The 20,976-nt window shown below is 39.2% G+C and overlaps 1 protein-coding gene across 4 annotated transcripts in view; it reads right to left on the bottom strand.

Moving 5' to 3' along the window:
• Nucleotides 1–20,976, bottom strand: part of ZDHHC14 (zDHHC palmitoyltransferase 14) — a 65,333-nt gene that overhangs the window by 34,207 nt on the left and 10,150 nt on the right. For 2 of the 4 annotated variants that reach the window (XM_035108653.3, XM_035108655.3), the window contains exon 2: nucleotides 5,036–5,208. In XM_035108653.3, coding sequence (XP_034964544.1) covers nucleotides 5,036–5,208 — 173 coding nt within the window. The remainder of the gene's footprint in view (nucleotides 1–5,035; nucleotides 5,209–20,976) is intronic. The other 2 variants (XM_035108654.3, XM_035108656.3) reach the window with 1 other exon arrangement.

Below are 20,976 nucleotides of genomic sequence, written 5' to 3'. Positions count from 1 at the left end.
AAACACTGTTTCATTTAGTCAAATGTAATGCTTTTGTATCCATACCTTTGCAAGGGAGGAGGATGGGGAGAAAACCAGAACAAGCTGGGTTATCTGGCATCTAGAATTCTTCATTCTTTAGTTATTACTTACTCTGAACTTTACAGGGCAGATTAAGCTCTGAAACTCATTTCGGAATTCTCAAAAGCAATGTTGTAATGTATAATAGCAGGTTCCCTTAGAAAACAAGGGCATCACACGGAATCTGTGGCACAGCAATTTTGAATGCATGTACTTGTGTGAACATTATCCCTTCCTGACCTAAAATACTTTATAAAAACGTGGCACACACATTGAGAGCAAATGGAAAAATGACTTTATTTATCATGCAGGAACACCACAGTGTTAGTACACAAAAATAGCATGCTTTGTAAGAGTGGTTAATATGACCTATTTTGCAGTACCTGAGAACAGGAAAAATCTGTGACAATCCTCCAATTAATAAGGATTTTTTTAAAAAAACAAACACTGCATTCTGTGTGACTAGCTAACATCTGAAGGCTCTTTATGCTTCTGCCACTCTGTTTGGTAAGAACAGAAACTTAATCAAATTGCATAATGATCGGTTAAACCAACTTCTAATATGTCCACATCAATACCATGAGTGCAATTAACTATCCCAAATAGAAGTACTTTGTGCCCAAACTGAAGAACTCATTAAATTAGAAATCCTTAAATGAACTGGTCATCAAATTAAAGTTGAAGTATAAATGTAATGACATCCAAGATGATGAGACAGCATCCACCCCAGTGCATCTGCTCAAAGAATTTTACAAATTCCCAGATACTTGTATTTGCCATGGCAAGATAGCACCCAACACATTTATTCTGCATTATCCTCTAAGATTACCACAATGTTTTGAATCTTTTTAAACTTAATAACCAACTGAAAGCAGTCTTGGTTGCCAGAGTACACACATAAATAAGCAGAGTGGCACAATAAAACCTTACGGCTTGTAATATTACGGTAGGAATTACAAGCCCCTGAACAGTTCCTGACATTAATAAGATTCAGTATGACCTTAATTAACCATACCCCAAACTAATGAAAAAGGTCCTTGACCAAATCCTCCAAACTCTATTACACACACACACACAAAAAATATATATATGCAAATGTTATTTAGAGGACGAACTTATTTGCTTATCTCCTTCCTCAAACTTGTACAGTGAACAAAAGCTAATTCCCTCCATTTGCAAGTGTTCATAAATACTGATATCAGTCCAAAAGTCTGTGCTCTTAGCCAATAAAACTACGTGTGATTTCCCCCCTGATTTCCTAACCTGTAACTTCATCTGGTTTCACCACTACAGGAATAGATGCAAGACAGTACCTTTCAACATAAAACATTATCTTCTAACTTATTTATACTGTATTAACAGCTGTTTCCAAAGGCTTATTATGCAGTTTCATTATTTATAGCTGGAAAGAGGGAACAGCAGTTGGCTCATTCAAAGCAAGCAGACGATCACTTTATTTGGACCATCTACGTTTAAAATGCTGAAAGCAAGCTTTAATGTTGCAAGATTTTTCCAGGAGAAAAAATTCCAAAAAAACCAAACAAAACACCCAATGATGCTGCATTGGATATTTACCCAGTCTTACAGATTTGATTTCAAATATGCTGGAAAATTGAGGAAAATAGTGGAGGCAAACACTAAGGGATTATCTAGGTGTTCCAATGAAGCAGGGATAGAAAGGAAGTAGGAATGACTTGTACTTCGGTCATTTCTTGATGACAGGGGCAGATACATGTTGCCCAATGTGGTGTCAAAAATGTGCATTTCTCATGGGTCTTGGAGGAAATGGGAATGGAAGAATTAACTACTTTCTTTTCCTCCAATGCTGCTTTTTTGAAACCAGAAGTTTCAACCAGAAGTGGCCCATATTGGAGTCTGACAAAACAATATAGAACTTTTGCTGGATTAAAGTGCATGTTCCAGTTATCAAACCTAAATTATCCAACCCCTTTGTGTCTTGATGTTCAGGCAGCTACTGAATATATTTTTGTACGAGAAGGCTTTTAAAAAATGAAATGATAACTGTACAATTGCAAGAATTGTTATATTGCTTTTAGTTTATTGGGTTCTTTAATTTTTATACTTTATTTTATTTTAATTTATTGTGTTGTACTGTTTGTACACCACCTCAGTAACTTTTTGGTTGTGAAGGAATTTATAAATCTGCAGATATATAAATAAAAGAGAGGAAGACCTCCAATGTAACAACTGACATTACCTCCTGTTGGAAAAATGAATTTGGTAACACCACAGAGCCTAGGGCTTGCCGATCAGAAGGTCAGCAGTTTGAATCCCTGCAACGGGGTGAGCTCCCGTTGCTTGGTCCCAGCTCCTGCCAACCTAGCAGTTCGAAAGCACGTCAAAGTGCAAGTAGATAAAAAGGTACCGCTACAGCGGGAAGGTAAACGGCATTTCCGTGTGCTGCTCTGGTTCACCAGAAGTGGCTTAGTCATGCTGGCCACATGACCTGGAAGCTGTACGCCGGCTCCCTCGGCCAATAAAGCGAGATGAGCGCCGCAACCCCAGAGTCGGCCACGACTGGACCTAATGGTCAGGGGTCCCTTTACCTTTTACAGCGGGAAGGTAAACGGCGTTTCCATAAGCTGCTCTGGTTCGCCAGAAGCGGCAATGTCATGCTGGCCACATGACCCAGAAGCTGTATGCTGGCTCCCTCGGCCAATGACGTGAGATGAATGCCATAACCCCAGAGTTGGTCACGACCGGACCTAATGGTCAGGAGTCCCTTTACCTTACACTTATACACAAAGCTCTCCAACAGCTTAGACTGGGGGCGGTGAACTCTATATGCTAATTTATGGGTAATTTAAACATTTGCTCAAGGGATGTTTGAGGGTTGGGGACAGTAATAAACAGTATCAAACAACTTAATGAAACTCCCATTGTTCTAGGCGTATTTTGCGACAGGGAATTTCTTTAGCGCAAGCAGTTTCTGAGCTCTGGGTACAGTACTGTGCCTAAGATTTCAGATTAAAACTGCAGAGTGGAAGGAAAGGAGGACCTTTCTACCTCCCCACTTCCCTCTTGAGAATATTAAAGGATCGGCAGGGGACGGACCAGACCACGTGAAAAATGAACATAATATTTTAACTGCAGTTCATTCATTTTCAGCTTTGTATTCTTGTTATTAAAAAAAGTGTGCCAATACATTCCATTGTTGCACCCATAACCTAGGTTTAAGGTGCCATTTAGCTCCCAGCTTTCATATATCAGTTTCTAACACTGATCACACTCATTCAGGTATCTCACCAAAATGACAGCGAACAAACCAAAAGCCATCATTGTCTAATACACAGAGTATTTTCATGACTTAGATTGTTATTTATTAAATATCTATACTGCCCTTCATTCAAAGATCACAGGGTGGTTTACAATATAAAAACTCAAAAATACATACAATAACAACAAACAAGAACACCTCCCCCCAATTTAAAAGGCCATAGATTGTTTAATTAGCCAAAGGCCTAGGAGGATAAAAATGTTTTTGCCTGGTGCCTAATGGTATGTGACGAAGGTGTCAGGCGATCCTCCCTGGGAAGAGCATTCCACAAGCAGGGAGCCACCACAGAAAAGGCCCATCCTTGTGTCGCCACTCTCCGGACCTCTTGTGAAGGAGGCACACAAAGAAGGACCTCAGATGCTGATCACAAGGTCCAGGTTGATTCACATGGGAATACATGGTTCTTGAGTATTGCAGTCCAGAACTATTTAAAGCTTTATAGGTCAAAACCAGCACTTTGAATTGGGCCTGGAAACTAATAGGCAGCCAATGCTGTAGGGCCAGGATTGGTGTTATATGTTCAAACCATCTTGCCCCAGTGAGCAACTTGGCCGACAAAATCTGCAATAGCTAGTTTCCAAACTTTTTTCAATGGCTGGCCCACATATAACGTGTTGCAGTACAGTCAAACCTCGGTTTGCGATCGCCTCCATTTGTGACTGCTTCGGTTTCCGACCACCGTGGACCCGGAAGTGTTTACATCAGAGTTCTGCGGCGCTCAGATGCGCAGAAGCGATTTGCTCAGCGCGTGCATGCACAGAAGCGATCTATGCAGCATGTGTGTGCGCAGAAGCGCTCTATCGGCGCTTCGCGCACACGCAGAAGTGTGTCTTCGGAGAGGGACCGGCACCGCGGAACGGATTGCGGTCGCAAACCAAGGTTACCAAAGCATGGACAACAGAAGTTAGGCAATCCCAGCTGGACTACTGGCAGAAGCTGGTGGAAGGCACTTTGCACCACCATGGCCACCTGAGCCTAAAGTGACAGCAATGGATCCAAATGTACACTACCCCCAACTGTGTAGATGAGGGATGGCAAACCCTTGACCCACAGCCGGATTTCTTACAGTCCTCTGGGTCCTCACCTGCCCATCAGCAGGGAGATTTTAAAACCGCCCTGCTATATGCCTGTGTCTCCTGAAAGCGAATTCACATAACCCGTAGGAGCCAATTCCTAGAGGCCGTGCAGGCTTTCGCCCCCACAATAAAATATTTGAGGGGGCTGCCCTCCCCTAAAGTTGGTGGACATTTCCAGTCAAACAGCTTGTGTGCTCTGAGTCATGTGATTGATTATGTGGGGCAGGGTTTACCTGGGCCCCACAATATTTTATTCAAGTTGGCACCCCTGACATAAGCACTCCATTCTTAGCCAGACACCCTGCAGCAGCGGTTGGTAACCGTTTTGGAGCAGTGGTCACATTTTTAATTTTGAGAGTGTGCTGTAGAAGTCATTGTTGCTCTTTTTCAGTATCACTGTAAACACAAATGCTTCTTTTGAAATGCTGCAAGACAGACCATTCCAGTTATCACTGCCCTAGAACTGAAAAATTACAAAGTTCATTCTTTTTAGAAAAAAAGAACAAGTAGGTGATGTTGCCATTCAGCATGTATGCACTTGTGTGTGTGTGCACACACACACACACACAGTTACAAAGAAGATGATGGGACAACAACAGACCTTCAGTGTTACCTATTTGTCTTTCAAGATCTGCTGCTTCATCTGGTGTTGCACGAGGCAGGACTCCAGGATCACTGAAGCTAGTACGTAGCAAGGTCCCCATAACAAAAAAGAACAGAATTGCTCCTACTGCAGGAATAGCAGGTGTAATCTCATCCGATAAATATCGACAACTGTAAAACAGAGAAAAGTTGAAAGTTTAAGGGTTATTAATACTGCATAATACACCTTTTACCCTGGCTTTTGACACCCAATATAATTTGCAGGACCCACCCCATTCCTATAAATGTAATTTGTTTTAACTGTTTTTAAGATTGAATTTTAAATTGCTATAATCCGCCCTGGGACCTTATGATGAAGGGAGGGTAAGAAATCAAATTATTATTAGTAGTAATAAGCCAGTTGATGTAAGTTCCATTATTGTAAGGGAATTAGGTGTGGGAGAGAGAACTCCTGCAAAGCCATTCCAGATAACCAGCTTAGAGAAGTCATTTCCCCATGAAGCACAAAACCAAAAAAGCTCAAATTTTATTTGAGAACTTATTTATTTCACAAAATTTCTGAGTGCATGTTCAGATTATGTTTCACCACTACCACTATTTTGTACTCAAGGAAGGCTCTGGTGGAGGTCCAGACTTACATTCTATTTTCCCACCTTATTTTCTAGGCATCAGTAAATTCTTGTGTTAACATAGGATCTCCTGAGCCAGTCAATCACTTCTCCTTGGAGCAAATTGAGCAGAAGTAGTGAAAGAACCCATGGTTTAATACAGATCATTTCCAGGGATATAATTTATGCTTCTGTACACTTTAGTAAAATTTCCTGAAAAGTCAACACCCTTTGTTTATTTGTTTGTTTAAAGTGAAGCACTAGTATGATGTTATGTACAAAAACAAAAAAGGATAGAGTGCATTGATAAGAGATGCAAAGCCTTTTATAAATGGCATCTCTTTTAATGTTCTGGGTATAGCAGTGTGGTTAAAATGTAATATAGTTCCCAGTTTTATTTAGACTCCCCGCCTTCTTTAATTTTAAAAATAAAATGTTTCCTGAGGGATAACTATCTTAATCACTTGCAGCAAAACAAAAAACATAAAGACTAACAGACTGATTACAAGATAAACTTTTGAGGACTCAAGTTCCTTTTGCCTGATGCTGCTGCACAACAAATTTGGAAAATAAATAACTCCTATGTACAGAAGAGCATCCTTGCCATTGACTTTCAGGCATCTCTTGAATACTTTTTTTATGCCAACAGGCCTATGCACCTTTTAAAACTTCTTGATTAGCCAGTGTTATGATTCTTATGATTGTTTTGTATTGCTTTTATGGTGCTTTATATTTTATTTTTTATATTGTTGTATATCACCTTGATATTTTATATGAGTTAGAGGTTATTTAATTAATATGGTTATTAATTAAATAAAAATGTCATTGTTGATAGATATTTGAAATTTAAATACCGGTATTAGCTTAAAAAAACCTTAAGAAAACAATATGCCTAGCATTTTATATTGCATAAAAAAACAGCTGCAGAAAAGCAAGTTATGACTTCTGCAATATATCCATGCTGTATTATATGCTGTATACAGCATAATCCTGGCAACTGACAAAAGAGAAGACTTCCCTTCATCATGGGCTGAATGAAGTCTAGCTGCTGAACCGCACTTCTTGCTTCAGTGGGAGCTGCTGCCTGATAACACCAGGAAAGACCAAAGACGAGGGCAGGATATGCTGCCCTTATAAATCTGGTGCCATATGGACTTCATGTTATTTCTGTTCCTAATACTACAAAATCTTTTGCAAACCACTTTTGAGTCTCTTTGGGGACAATAAAAGGGGACATAAGTATTCTAAATAAATAAATACAACCCTTTTAATTTGATTTCTGGAGTATCCTAATTTAAGAACTAAAACTTCTTAAAAGCTTAAATTATTAAGATCACATGGGTATATATCGTTTACTTGGTGAATTTCAGGGTTACTGCAATGAATGCATATCAGTCTAGGCTGAATTTGTGTGCAGAGAGTTGAACAAATGATTCACTGTGATGAATGGTATAGATTCCCTTACAAGGAATTACGGGAATGTATTTTCATGCTGAACTAATTCACCACGGGATCCAAGCAGGTCTTCACAGGCATGCTTTACACTTCACAATCTGTGTGTTTACAAGTAGCACCTAATTATTTGTATTACACTGAAGTATTTATAGGCTACTGTCCTCAATTCAATTCAAGGCAACTCAAAATATAAACACACATATTTTAAATGCAACAATCACACTAAAACAGGAAATTCATAACAGATAACTTAGAAAAAGAAAAATATAACAAAAGCATAATCGATCATAACAACCAAATACCCTCTGGAATAAGAACTATCCCAAAAGAAATGAGAGAGAAAGGACTCTATATCTCATCTGGGAGGATATTCCAGAGCCCTGAGGTGACAGTAATGAAGACCCTGTTAAAAGTGCTTGAAAACAGAGTCCGGTGCAGCAATCACAACTACCATGGGGTGCAACAGAGGGAGAAGTAGTTTCTAAGGTGTGTGGATCACAGGCTGTGACCAGATTCAAAAGTAAATAAGCACCAGCCCCTTGCATTCAGTCTGGAAGCAAGCTAGTAATCAGTGCAGTTGTTGCAGAATTGGCCAAGTATGATCACAGACAATAACCATAGTTAGCAGACAAGGAGCATTCTGCAGACTCATAGAAATTCTCCCTCCTTTTCCTTTTCAGTATTAACAGTAGCATAGTTCTGTGCCATGGTTTCTTTAATCATTAGTATACCAGCACTAAATCCTGCTTTCAAACTCTAGTGTAAAGCAAACAATTGTTAGCTTTCTCAGTGCAGAATTCAGCGGCTCATTAGGGCAAGACAGTGTATGCATATAACACCAATCCTAGCCCAACTGCACTGGCTGCCAGTGAGTTTCTAAGCACAATTAAAAGTGCTCATTTTGTATCTAAAAAGCCTTAAACAGCTCAGGACCGCAATACCTCAAGGACTGCCACTCCCCCATATGAACCAATCTGGACCCTGCGACCATCATCTGAGGCCCTTCTTCGTAGGTCTGGGGGGAAGCAACACAAGAACAGGCGTCTTCTGTGGTGGCTCCCCATTTGTGGAATGCTCTTCCCAGAGCATTCATTACATATCTTCAGGTACCAGGCAAAAACATTCCTCTTCTCCCAGGCCTTTAGTTAATTAAATTATCTATGGCCTTTAAAATAGGAGGGGGGCATTGTTCTTGTTTGCTACTATGTTATGTATTTTTGTGTTTTTATATGGTAAGCCGCCTTGTGATCTTCAGGTAAAGAGTGGTATAATAAATAACAACAACAACAATAAAGCTTTGGTGTTGATTTAAGTCCAACTATGGCTAGCTAACCTGTGAGTGTCCATATGTTGATGAAATACAACTCCCATTATCATAATTAACCATTTGCCATGCTGGTTGAGGAGTTATAGTTCAGCAACATCTGCAGGGACACAAGTTCTTCACCAGGGGTTTTATACCATGGCTAATACTGAAAAGGGAAAGGAGAGGTGGATCTGGGTGGGAGGCAGGAGGAAGGAGTGGGCTGGATCCCACTTGACACTTCCATCAAGTCAGTGTCAAAACCAACAGAAATTACAGGACTGTACATGGCCAGGGGTACAGGGAGCTCACATATTTAAAGTTACTCATTAAAAGGAAACCTAGAAAAAAGGACAGTTTTTACTAGTTTGTACTGAGCTGAGTTTCAGATTGTAGCTAGAACAGACACATTCTCTTTGATCTTGGTGATCTGACAGTACTGTCTATTTCTGAAACAAACTGCAACTGTCACTATGTTAATTGCAAAATTAAACTGGCTACAAAATACTTTATTTAAAAAATCATTTGTTCAGACTGAATCCTGCAGTGCTAAATTGCAGAAGACCAAGATTCTAATCTGAATCTGCAAAACTACAAATATTAAACATACCAGTAAACTAAGCTAACAGTAAGCTTTTCTACATGTTCTTCTGCTTTTCCTTCCCCGGTTTATCTCTAACACTCAGTTACTTTGTGTTTGAAGGCTTACAGGAGAATGGGAGGAAACAGAAATTGCCAGAGAATTTAATCTGCTGCATCTGGGTTTTAAAAAAACAAAAACATTGCTATACTGAGCACAGATTATGGTCAAGCCGTCTGAACTAAACACACCTAAGGAGTGATACAAAGCAGGGATAATCTACATAGTCACCAACCTTTTTGGGCTGATGGACACATTTGCAAACCAGAGAAACTATTGTGGGCACCAAGCACACACCACAGCCTATTCTGTTGGCTACAACAGAATATTTATTTCAAATCTTATTTTAGCAGGGGGATGGAACCCTGTGGGCACCAAAGAATGTTAGGGAGAGGCAGGGCACATTGATACACCAACAATATATCAATATCAAGAAACGTTATTTGTGTTGCAACATCACTAAAACGTATCTATACATGCGTGAGTACAACAGTTGCGACCGCACCGCCCGCCAGTTGGCCGTTGGTGTTTGACGAGAGTGGGTGTGTTTTTAGCACAGCCAACTAAAAAATTACGTGAAATGTGAAAGTGTTCCAACGTGGTTTTACGTCGTTAGGATTTTAAAATATCAAAGGAAAGTTATTCCACTAAATAATCAGGATTACACGTGATATTTAAATAAGTTCAGTGGTTTTATTAATAACTGTTAGGTTTTTTTGAAAATATCCGTTGGGGCACTTTGATACACTAAGGCATTGATATGTATAAAAGTGCCCCGCTAATGTACAATAGTGCCCCAATATACAAGTTTCCATGAAATTTCTAAACTAGTCATTCTGTTTTCCAGAAAATGATTTCCTACTCATTAAATTTGGAAAGAAAAAAAACTGTTGTTTACTAATGTTGTTTATTATCTTCTAACTTTAATGGTTCTTTTGATTGCTATCATAATATTGATTGGTTATGCCATGCATGAAACAATTTTTTATTATTTGACTCATTTTTTTAACATAAAATATGAGAGCGAATGTTTCTGCATCAATCTGCCCCACCTCCCCCTACTGTGAGCACAAGTGTGTCATATTAACAATTGCCTAGAGGTTATGTGCCTTTAGATCAGGATATGGTATGGTTGCAAGACACAAGGCCATTACCTTGCTAAAGCTAAGCAGATCTACACCTGGGCAGGGTTTGGCTGGGTGTATGCCACCATGGGTTCCAGCGCAAAAGACAGGATATAAATGTAAAGAAAGCAAGTCTTTTAGAATAGCTTTAAAGCTTTAAAGAAGTCACTGCCAGAATTGTGCCCACACTAGTGGCCCCCTAACTTTCAAACTTGTCTCAAGGTACCCAAGAGAATAACCCTTCCCTGAGCATAGCCACCAGCAGCAAACATTTTTTTAATTGACGTAAGACACCACCACCCCACAAAGTCTGCTGTAGCATCATTTCAACTGAGCTATTCTGAAACAAATGGGAACACCATGAGGCAAACGGATGGCAGCTCTTCCACCAAACAAAGGCATTTTTTTACTGTACAGTATAACAAAGTGGGGAAAAGTACAAAGAACCTGCCTCCTATGACAGAATAGAAAGTTCCTTCAACAGAAATAAATGGATTTCATAAACAAAAGAGCAAAACCCGCAAAGCCATCAAGAAAGCCCTCCACTTTTGTGAGACATGAATAGCGCTCCAAAAGTATGTATGTATTGGGAGGAAGAGGAGGCCATTCAGTCCCAATCTAATTTAGACATGCTCTGTTTCACAGCTGAAAAGACTAAATGGAAGAAACTGCTGGGTACTAAACAATAAGAGAATTCATGGTTTTTATGTTGATTTCCACATTCTGTGACTTACATTATAAATGAACTGCAAGGTGTGTCATCTTAAAATAATGGTGTATTATGATGACATTGAAACAGAACTTTAAATTTTAAAGTGTTCAACTTTGGGTAGATTTCATCCAATACCTAGAAAGTAAAACCTGAAAACATGGTCACTTCAGATCAGCATGGAACTATTTCTCACATGTTTAAAGACACAAGATGTACCATACTTCTAATAAAAAGTATGAGGCAGGTATACAAGACTCTCTCTGTGTAACAACCCACACATTCTAAACCTTCTTCAGTTCCTGCTTGCTATACGTTTAGCAGTTCTCAAATAACATTTTCAAGTTTAAGACCTAGGAAACAAGGGTGAGGTTTGGATATAATGATAAACTATGGTTTATCAAGCTGGGAATGAGTTTAAGTGCCCTCTGCATTCATTTGCCCACCCCTCCCCTCCCCGAGCATGTCTACATGAATAGAAGCTTTTGCTTCCAATTTTAATTAAACACATTTAAGCATTATATATGAACTCTAAACTGTGGTTAATTTTAACTGACATACTGAAAAAGGCAGCTTTATAATCTACAGTTTTAAATTGGTTTGTTTCATACAAATTGTAATGGATTCACTCCTTTTGACACAACAAGCTATGGCTGATAAAAAAAACAGTAGCAAAACTTCTGCACTTCTCAAGGACACACAAGCCTAAAGGCTGACTAGGTTCAATCCTGTCACAATAAACCACAATTGATCATGATATAAATCCAGTTTCATTTTTAAAACTTAGATATAAAATGCATTGTAATCTATTAAGGACAAATTTAAACAAAATCTGAATGAACCATTCAGAATAAGGTGATACAGGTCTGCATGGAGAGATATGAATTGAAATGCAGTGAATAGGCTGCCACAGAGTTGTACTTTTAATAGTGCACCTAGAAGCAGAAAGAGGAAAGAATTAATTTTAAGGTGGGAGGGGGAGGGCAGGAACCCCAGCTGACTATAAAATGGCAAAAATTATCTGAGAGCACTTGGTGAAGCCCAACAAAGGAAATTAATTAGCTGTGGAAAAAATTGGGGAAAGTGTGTGTGTGCAGGGATTGCCAGTAATAGTTATATATTTTTAAAAGATCACACAGAATTGTTGGGGCATCCTTGTAGGCCCCCCAAAACCTCTTGGTGGTCCATATATGGTCCATTTTAGCACCTTTGTCTTGGGGGTTGAAAATGCTTGGGCTTCCTCACTTTGAACCTGCACATCTCCCATATACTGTATTAGTTTTGGTATGGCCCTTGAATTGAAAGACTGCCATAGCTAACAGCTGCTAAACTTTTATGGTGTTACAAAATACACAAGGTGTAACATTTACCGTATTGGCCTGAATATAAGCCGCACCTGAATATAAGCTGCACCTTTAAAATTGGAGGGGGGAAAGGAAAAGAAAAAATACCTAAATATAAGCCCCTCCATTCCTCACTGCTCCTGGCTGCATATTGGGGGGGAGGGAGAGGATGGGGGACTACAAGCAGGGCAGGTGCCACTTTGCCACTTTCCTGGCGCTGTTTGCTCCGTGCTCCTGGCTGCATACTGTAAGGTCATGAATATAAGCCTCACTTTAACTTTTCATGGTCGGAATTTGGGGGAAAAGTGAGGCTTATATTCAGGCCAATACAGTATTCGCATTTCTTAAAGTACATTAATCCTTTATATTCCTGTAATTTAACACACACTTACTTATATTAGCAAAAGAACTAATTTGCCAATACAACTTCAAAGTAACTTTTAAAAGCCCAAGACAGATTTGAGTCAAGTATGTGAAAAATGCCATGAGACCATCCTTGTAAGATGGCCCTTCACTCTAAGGGAAACTATTTCCTTGTCACAATTTATATTGTCATATTCTAGACGGTTATAGAAAAAGCACACAATTCAATCATGCAAGGTATCATACAATGTGATTCCACTGCTGAACAAAACACCCAAGAACAGATTCTGTCCAGGAACTATGGGAGATGCCTGCTAAATTACAACACAAGCGTTCTTTTAGCAAAATATTGCATTTCTGCCAGAACCTGTCGTCCCAGAAGGACAAGATGAAAACATGCAAATAATTTTTCTGTATACTGCTCAGTATAGCAATCAACAATCTTGTATAACAGGAAATGGGTAACATGTGTAGAAAAGTTCTAAATGTTTTTGTTCAGATAAACAAGTTTGGGCCCAAAATAACTCATTATTCAGAACTATGAGACATGTACTTGCCAGATGTTTACACACATTGTGGCTATGGCCTCTGGCCAAATTTCAAATTATGCTTAATCCTAATTTTGGCAATGATGAAACAACAAATTAATATTTGTAAACCACTGTAGTAGGATGGCAGGAAGAACAGGGTGAGAGTTCTCTCATCTCCTGTTCTCACCATTCATCAATATAGACACATACTTGAGATTGTATAAAATACTGACCATCTTGTGGACAGTCACACTTGTGGACATAGCACAAACAACGGCAAATTGACTATGGTGCATACTCACAAGTGTTCATCCTTCCTATTTCCACCCACCCTACCCCCACGATGATCTGCCCATCAGCCTTTGTCAGATTCACAAAGACTAACTCTTGCATGTCTTTACACACAGAAATTGAGCCCTTCAGTATTGCTGTCATTCCCTAATTCACCCAAGCACTCTCTTGGTAGAGTGCATCCTTAGAACGCAGGTGGTTCCAGGTTTAGTTCCTAGCATGAGTTGAAAGGATTTCACATAGAAGAGCTAAGAAAGACCAACACCCTGAAGAACTACTCCTGAACAAAGTAGACAATAAATGGATTGTTTGACTCAGTATAAGACATACTGTACTCTGAACTGTTTTAGGAAACCCCCCTCCCCACAAAGCAATTTCCTCTTTGCCTGTGAAGCAACCTGCGGATTCTGGCAACAAACATCTAGCAAATGATATAGGGCATCACAAACTTTCAGTCACTTTATACAGTCTCCGTTTATTTGAAACAAGGCTGAGTGTGGCAGCCACTCAAAACTGCTTCCATTTTGTTGGAAGCTAACATGATGTGTGTGGGGGGGGGGGGTTCCACCAATATAAAGTGGATAACAGAGATGCACTCAAGTGATACAGGCTCTCGTTAGATTGCCTAAATGGAAACAGGTTTGGCAGTACTACATAGATATCAGACCTTAGCTTTTACAATTGAAGTAGCATAGCACATTTTCTTTAAACAGAATGCATATTTGAACTTAGTCCAGTTTGAAGCTCAATGAAAGTGAGCTACTTGTTTTTGGTAATAAACAGAGCATTTTATAAAACAATAACCTCTGCTTTCAAACAAGCAAATACCTGATGTTTTGGAGTACAGCTCCCATACTCCCTGACCACTAGCCACACTGGTTGGGGCTAAAGGGAGTGGTAGTCTACAAGAGTGTAAGAGCTAATCAATATTAGTCATACTCATAATATACCCAGTGATATCAGTGGGCCTACTGTGAGCATAACTTAGTTGGATATCACCCACGAGGTACAAGTTCTTATGCATCCTGCTGTTGAGTGGCTGCCTCAGAAAATTCACAAAGATGATGGAGTTTTGGAGGAATGAGCTTATGAAACGGCTATTTCCAAATGTGAATATGATGAAATATGACTGCATATCTGAACACTGTGTGCAAGATCAAGATCAGATTCTGAAATGGGCTTGTGTACAAAGTTGCTGCATATTTAATCATTTTTATTTCTGAATGTGTGGGACTAGTTTACTAATACCTACAGAAAAAACATCAATCCACTACAGATGTAATTAAAAGAAGGGTTTCCAAACTTTTATCACAATGTGTTTCATTTACGTCTATTCACAATCAAGGGTAAAACAAAACAAGAATATAATTCCCCTAGCAATGTTTACTTTAGGACTCTAAATTATCTGGCAATAGATCTTAGCCAGAAGTGGGAGGAACTGAAGAAGTTAGATTGTGAATTTTTAAAATAGCTTCTTGAAATAGAATGCAAACAGAAGAATTACAAAAAGAATGCCAAGACAAACATATTACACTTCATCTGTAAGGATTTATCATTTGATCTTTGCAAGTTTCATTCAAAATCCAAATTTTAGGATTATAGATGAAACAACTGCATTGGTTATTTTGTCAATGACAACATTCATTTGACACTGAAATATTGCTGCACAGTTGCAAAAGGAAAATTAGCAGTGTTTAAAAGAGAAAGCGCCATTAAAAACCTCAAGCAATTTACTGTCCTAGGCATTTCAGCTCATGTTGGTGTGTGCCAAAAAGGATGGAAATCAGCTACTCATATTATATTATTTTGCCTGAAAAAGGCAAACAGCATTATGTCACCAAAACAGCAGTCTATGCATACAGCTCTAAAGCCAACAACAGCTAAAGGATTAGAAAAAGTGACATGTTGGACTGCCACAAAAGCAATTTATTCAGTACCTCCAGAACAGAAAAAATGTTTCATATAAAAATCCAGATAGTCAATCAAGCAAATGTACAAGAACCTACAGGTCACCATAACAAATCTGATGGGCACAAAGCTTTTTAAATGTAAAAATTCTGAAGTTGAGATGGTAGCCAAGTTAATTGGCTTCAGCTAGAATTTGATTTCACTGAGAATAAACACACATCTTCAGTTTATACTGCAGTACATGTTTTTATTTATTTAATTCATATTCCATCTGTTTTGCATTATAGATCACTCCAGCCCCAGACCTGCTTAACTTCAGCAAGGTGATGGCCTCATGTACTTTCAGATGATAGCCTGGGATCTCACACAATGTAGCTTGTTGTTATCTCAACTCCAATATTTTAGAAATGTCATGAAATATCCTGATGCTTGAATATGAGTAATGGTTATAGCTAATTCACACATCCAGTTATCGCTGATACCCTAACTCAGGGTTGAGAAACCTGTGGCATTCTAGGTGTTGTTGGACTACAACTTCCATCAGCCCTAGCCAGCATGGCCAATGGTCAGGGATGATGGGAGCTGAAGTTAAGTAACTAACATATGGAGAACTGCACATTAGCCACCCCTGCCCTAAATTATCACACTGTACATCACACCACATGAACTCACTTCTACAGTATTTCGTTTCCACTTTAAACCAGTTTATAAACTATATACAGACTGAACTTGCCTAGGCAATATTTTACCGTAATTTTCAACCACAATTCATGGAAACCTGGGTATCGGAATCCATAAAAAGTTTATGTTGGGATTATTGCACATGTGGGGGGAAACAGTGCTGGACAGACTTATTCTCAAATGCTGCATCAGTTACACAGACACTCATAAATCATGCAAGAAGCGGTTTGTGCACGTTCCATTTTCAAAGATACATTAACTTCGCATGCATTCTTTCTGCAAAATAATTAGTCAGCTTTTAAAGAAGTTTGCTTTTGATCTGAACCACAAACATTGACATATTGTCAAGACGCTGCACTTGCTGGCATTAAGCTAACACTAATGCAACCAAATGTTTTCGTTCCTTTAAGGCAGCCTTCCCCAATCTGCTGTCTGCCAGATGTTGTTGGATTCCTAACTCCTATCAGCCCCAGTCAGTGTGGCCAATGGTCAGGAACAATGAGAGCTGGAGTCCGACAACAGCTGGAGAGCACTAGATTGTGGATGCCCTTTTTAAAGGTTATATCTATATATATATATTTGTTCAGTTGTACTGCAAAGTGCTGAGGAAGAAAAAGTAATCACAAAGAAAAACCAAAGAAAAACCAATCATTTTGTTAGCAACTTTATTCAATATAAAGTAGATTGGCAATATTGATGTGTGGCATTAGAAAGAAAGTGGTTGCCTTTATTTATTAATTCAGTTTTATCAGCCACACAATAATAAAGAGTTGACTGTCCGGGCTACATTCAAAGTAAAAACATATTAGAAACTACCATTACAATAAGATAAATTAGGGAGCAGGAATTAGGGAGCATCTGGATAAGTTCAAGAGAATTATATTTTCAGAAATCTATTAAAATCCAAAGAAACTCTTTTTAAAAAATATAAATTACCAACATTTTACAATTATCTAAGCCAGCAGATGCCTAGATACCCAGCACATCAAACAGATGTATCCCCACTATTGGCTTATGCTGTTTGTGTAAGTAAACAGTTCTGATGGTTTACTACTGAGAATGGGCCTCAAGAGTATCATTATATTGCTACCATATAGAATCTATGGCAGAGAAAACTATTGTCAACAGTTTTCAAATTTGGGCTAGCTTTGACAGCCTGCCAATTTTTGAAGTAACTCCCTATGTTACGCATCCATGTTGCCCTTGAGAGATGGAGGCCTTTTTCCTGCAGTAGTATTGAGCCTCAGAAGCATTCAGCAACAGCAAGACTGCTTGCTGCTTCCAAGTGCCTCTGAAGCTGAACATGAGGTCTGAGATGAGCCTCTGCCCATTCACTTGCTTTGAGCTGCCGGTGCTACCCTCATTCATTATCAAAGTGGCTCCAAGGGCTTATACTACTGAATATGCATATAAGGAACACAATTCCTCCTTCCCTTGGTGGAACTCTTAAAATGGCAAAGGGGAAATCCTCCTTTGACGACTAAAGAGATTTGGGGTGGGGGAGAAGAACTCATTGGATCACAATTCTCACTCTCTTCAGGATGCCTAGTGGATGAGGGCTAGCCTCCACTACTGAGAATACTTCCCCAAGGTCAAGAGTGACAAACACCTGCTTTGGTTTGGGGCATTCTGGGTCAGAATTGTTCTGACCTTGCTATTGTTTTGCAGAAGTACACTTTGCAATCTACCATGTGTGCAGACCCTCTTCTTTCCTTCTCTTCTATCCTCAGTAAAACAGAGTCAGAGGTGGACTCCACATTTTGAAATTTAAAGATTGATATATATAATTAGAAAGAACTCATAGAACTGACCCCTCCTTCTACCCCCAAAATGCATGTTAGCCCTATATGAGTCAGATGTAGCTATTATGTTTATTTTAGCAGAAACTAATTGCATGAGTTGAATGTTTATATCCAAAATAATATCAATTGCTTTCATATATGCTAAGAAAAACATAAGTGCAATACAACACTAACCATGATTTGCATTCCAGAGACTTACAGGCAAATCATATAGGCAAATCATGGATTGTGTGGCTTCCCTCTTCCTCTGTCTTCAATCTGAATCCCAAGAGGCTATCCTGATCCCAAATCATGATCTGCAAGGACAGAACAGTATCCCAAACCATTGTTTGCTGAAACTATGCTTTAAAAACCAGCTTCAAGCCATGGTTCAAATGCTTTTTGGTGCCACACATGTGAATACCATCTGAATGATCTCACTAAAATGTGAATACCATCTGAACTATCTCATTAAAAGGAATATAAAAGAAAGTCTCCCTCTTGCACATTCTTAAAACACTAAAGAAACAAGACTCTGGGTGCAGCATCAATGGACAGAGGAACACAAACACACAGCTAATGTCAGTAGCTCCACTCTTTACCTCCCTCCTGCTTTCCTCATTTGGTGTACACAGAAGGCTTCGAGTAAGTGTTAATGTGAAGAAGAGTTCCCTACAAATTTCTACCATACTGCTTCCATATTGGCCAAGGGAGGAGGAGGAGGAGGAGGAGGAGGAGGAGGAGGAGGAGGAGGAGGAGGAGGAGGAGGAGGAGGAGGAGGAAGAAGAAGAAGAAGAAGAAGAAGAAGAAGAAGAAGAAGAAGAAGAAGAAGAAAGAAGAAGAAGAAGAAGAAGAAGAAGAAGAAGAAGAAGAAGAAGAAGAAGAAGAAGAAGAAGAAGAAGAAGAAGAAGAAGAAGAGGAGGGGGAGGAGTTTGGATTTGATATCCTGCTTTATCACTACCTGAAGGAGTCTCAAAGCGGCTAACATTCTCCTTTCCCTTCCTCCCCCGCAACAAACCCTCTGTGAGGTGAGTGGGGCTGAGAGACTTCAGAGAAGTGTGACTAGCCCAAGGTCACCCAGCAGCTGCATGTGGAGGAGCGGAGACACGAACCCGGTTCACCAGATTATGAGTCTACCACTCTTAACCACTACACCACAAAAAGAAACAAGGCTCTAAAGAGTTCCAGGATGATTCCTCCACATATGAGCACTGCAGTTACATGCAAAGGAATACAGAATATACCCCAAATGTCCAGACTGATGAAACATACAGCAACTGAACATTACAAGTGTATGATTCATGAACATTTAATTTCTACAATCCTTTAAGGGATGGGGAGGGGGATGGACTGCACAGTTATTTCTAGAATTCAGAAAATCTCATAAATTTCTTCCCATGACCCTTTATTGACATTGCAGCCATGGTAAGCAGCTCCCACACTGGTTGCTAATTCTCAGGAAGGCAATGTTATCTCTTGTTTAATAAATAATAATAATAAATTTGGCTATACAGATTATCCTCAGGAACTACAGCAGCAATCCTATGTACACATACCTGGGTGTAAGTCCCACAAAGCACAGTAAGATTTATGTCTAAGTAAATATGCATGCACACACATATATGCACTACCTCAAGGGACTTAAGGCAGCTTACAAACAACACCAGTTATTCATTCCTTACAAAAGAGGAGTTTGAACATACATTTCCTTTTATGGTTACTGAGTTGCTAAAAAACAAGAGAAAATTCAGGATTCTAAATGGCTACATCAGAATAGGAAATACCCGCAGAGACTTTTATCAGAAAGCTTTTTATCGCAAATCCAGTTATCCAATCATAAAAAGTTATGGCCAAACCTTGCTACACTTATGGCTGATTCAGATACCCGAAGAGCTCGAGTCTGCCCACTTGTTCATGCTTTGCCAGTCAATCTCAGCCATTTTCAAGGAAGAAACCATGGAGTGGGAGAGATACCGGACAAATCAAAGAGCAATTCCCTCATAATGCTAAAGAGAACGGCACTTATAGCCTACCATGTCTCCCCTGCAAAATGCCACCCCCTCATATATATTTTTATCTTTTCTTCAAGGTGGACTCCAAAACTACAACCCAATCCAACTGGGAGAACAACAGCCTTAGAAATGAGGCATTTGCCAGCAAGAGTTGCCCAGAATAGGAATGGTTAAGGGGCCTTCCTCCTTACCATCCAAGTGTCCCTCATCCATGCATTTGAATCATCTCTGCAAAAATCTAGGGGTCAGGAGTGCATCCTCAAGAAGATGTTTTGTTTCCTGATGAAAGTATCTTGACTGGGCTACAGATCAGTGTGTTAATTTGCCCAGTTCCAATCCATGCAACAGCAAAGGCCCACCCTTTCATTGCCTGTCAATGCTTGGATGTCAGTGTGACAAGACTTAATTCTGCAAGTTTTCCTTCCTTGGGATTACTCACTGAGGAAGCAGAACCCAGACATCCTTATTTCCTCCCTTTTAAAAATAGTGTTCTTCTAAGCTGTGGACAAAAATGGAATTGTCAGGAAATCTATCCTTTTTTAAATGTATTTTTATTAAAGATTTTCTTGATTTACAAGAAATCTATCCTTTTTATGCTAGTTATATACTGTATGGAGAAGTTTATTAAGGGGTTTTTGTGACTGGTGCATGTGTATGTCATGTATGTCTCCACAACAAATGTTAAGTATCTAGGAATCTAATGTATATTGCCAAGTATGAATCATTCTTATTTTAACATGGCTAATATGCCTAATACATTATGCCTAAACAACATATGCCTAAATCTGAAACAACCTCATTGCCTGATATTTCTCTTTTCAGTTTTAATGTTGTAGATTAGAAATAATTAAAGATACAGTACTGATTTATAACACAAATTTTGCAATCAGCACAAATTGTTCCACAAAGCATACATTATATGTGTTCCAGGGATGCCGTTACCTTGCACTTACCTAATCACCGACAGCAACATAAAATTAGTTTCATATGCATAAGGATAAATAAAGCTGTGTCCAGCAACCATTGTAAGCTGTTTTAAATACTTCATTTATTAATGTGAACTGCCTCAGGAGTCAATGACAGAAAGATAGAATATAAACACTTTTCTCAACATACTACAGCTTGGCTTTGCATTTAAGTACTAGAATGGTAGCCATAGGTGGCAAGAATTGCATGCCAGCAAGTGTATCG

Source organism: Zootoca vivipara, chromosome 3 (assembly GCF_965207765.1).
Source record: "Zootoca vivipara chromosome 3, rZooViv2.hap1.1, whole genome shotgun sequence".
In the NCBI taxonomy this organism is placed as follows: Eukaryota; Metazoa; Chordata; class Lepidosauria; order Squamata; family Lacertidae; genus Zootoca; species Zootoca vivipara.
The sequence above is the reverse complement of the archived record's forward strand: the minus strand, read 5'-3'. Positions and strand labels throughout refer to the sequence as shown.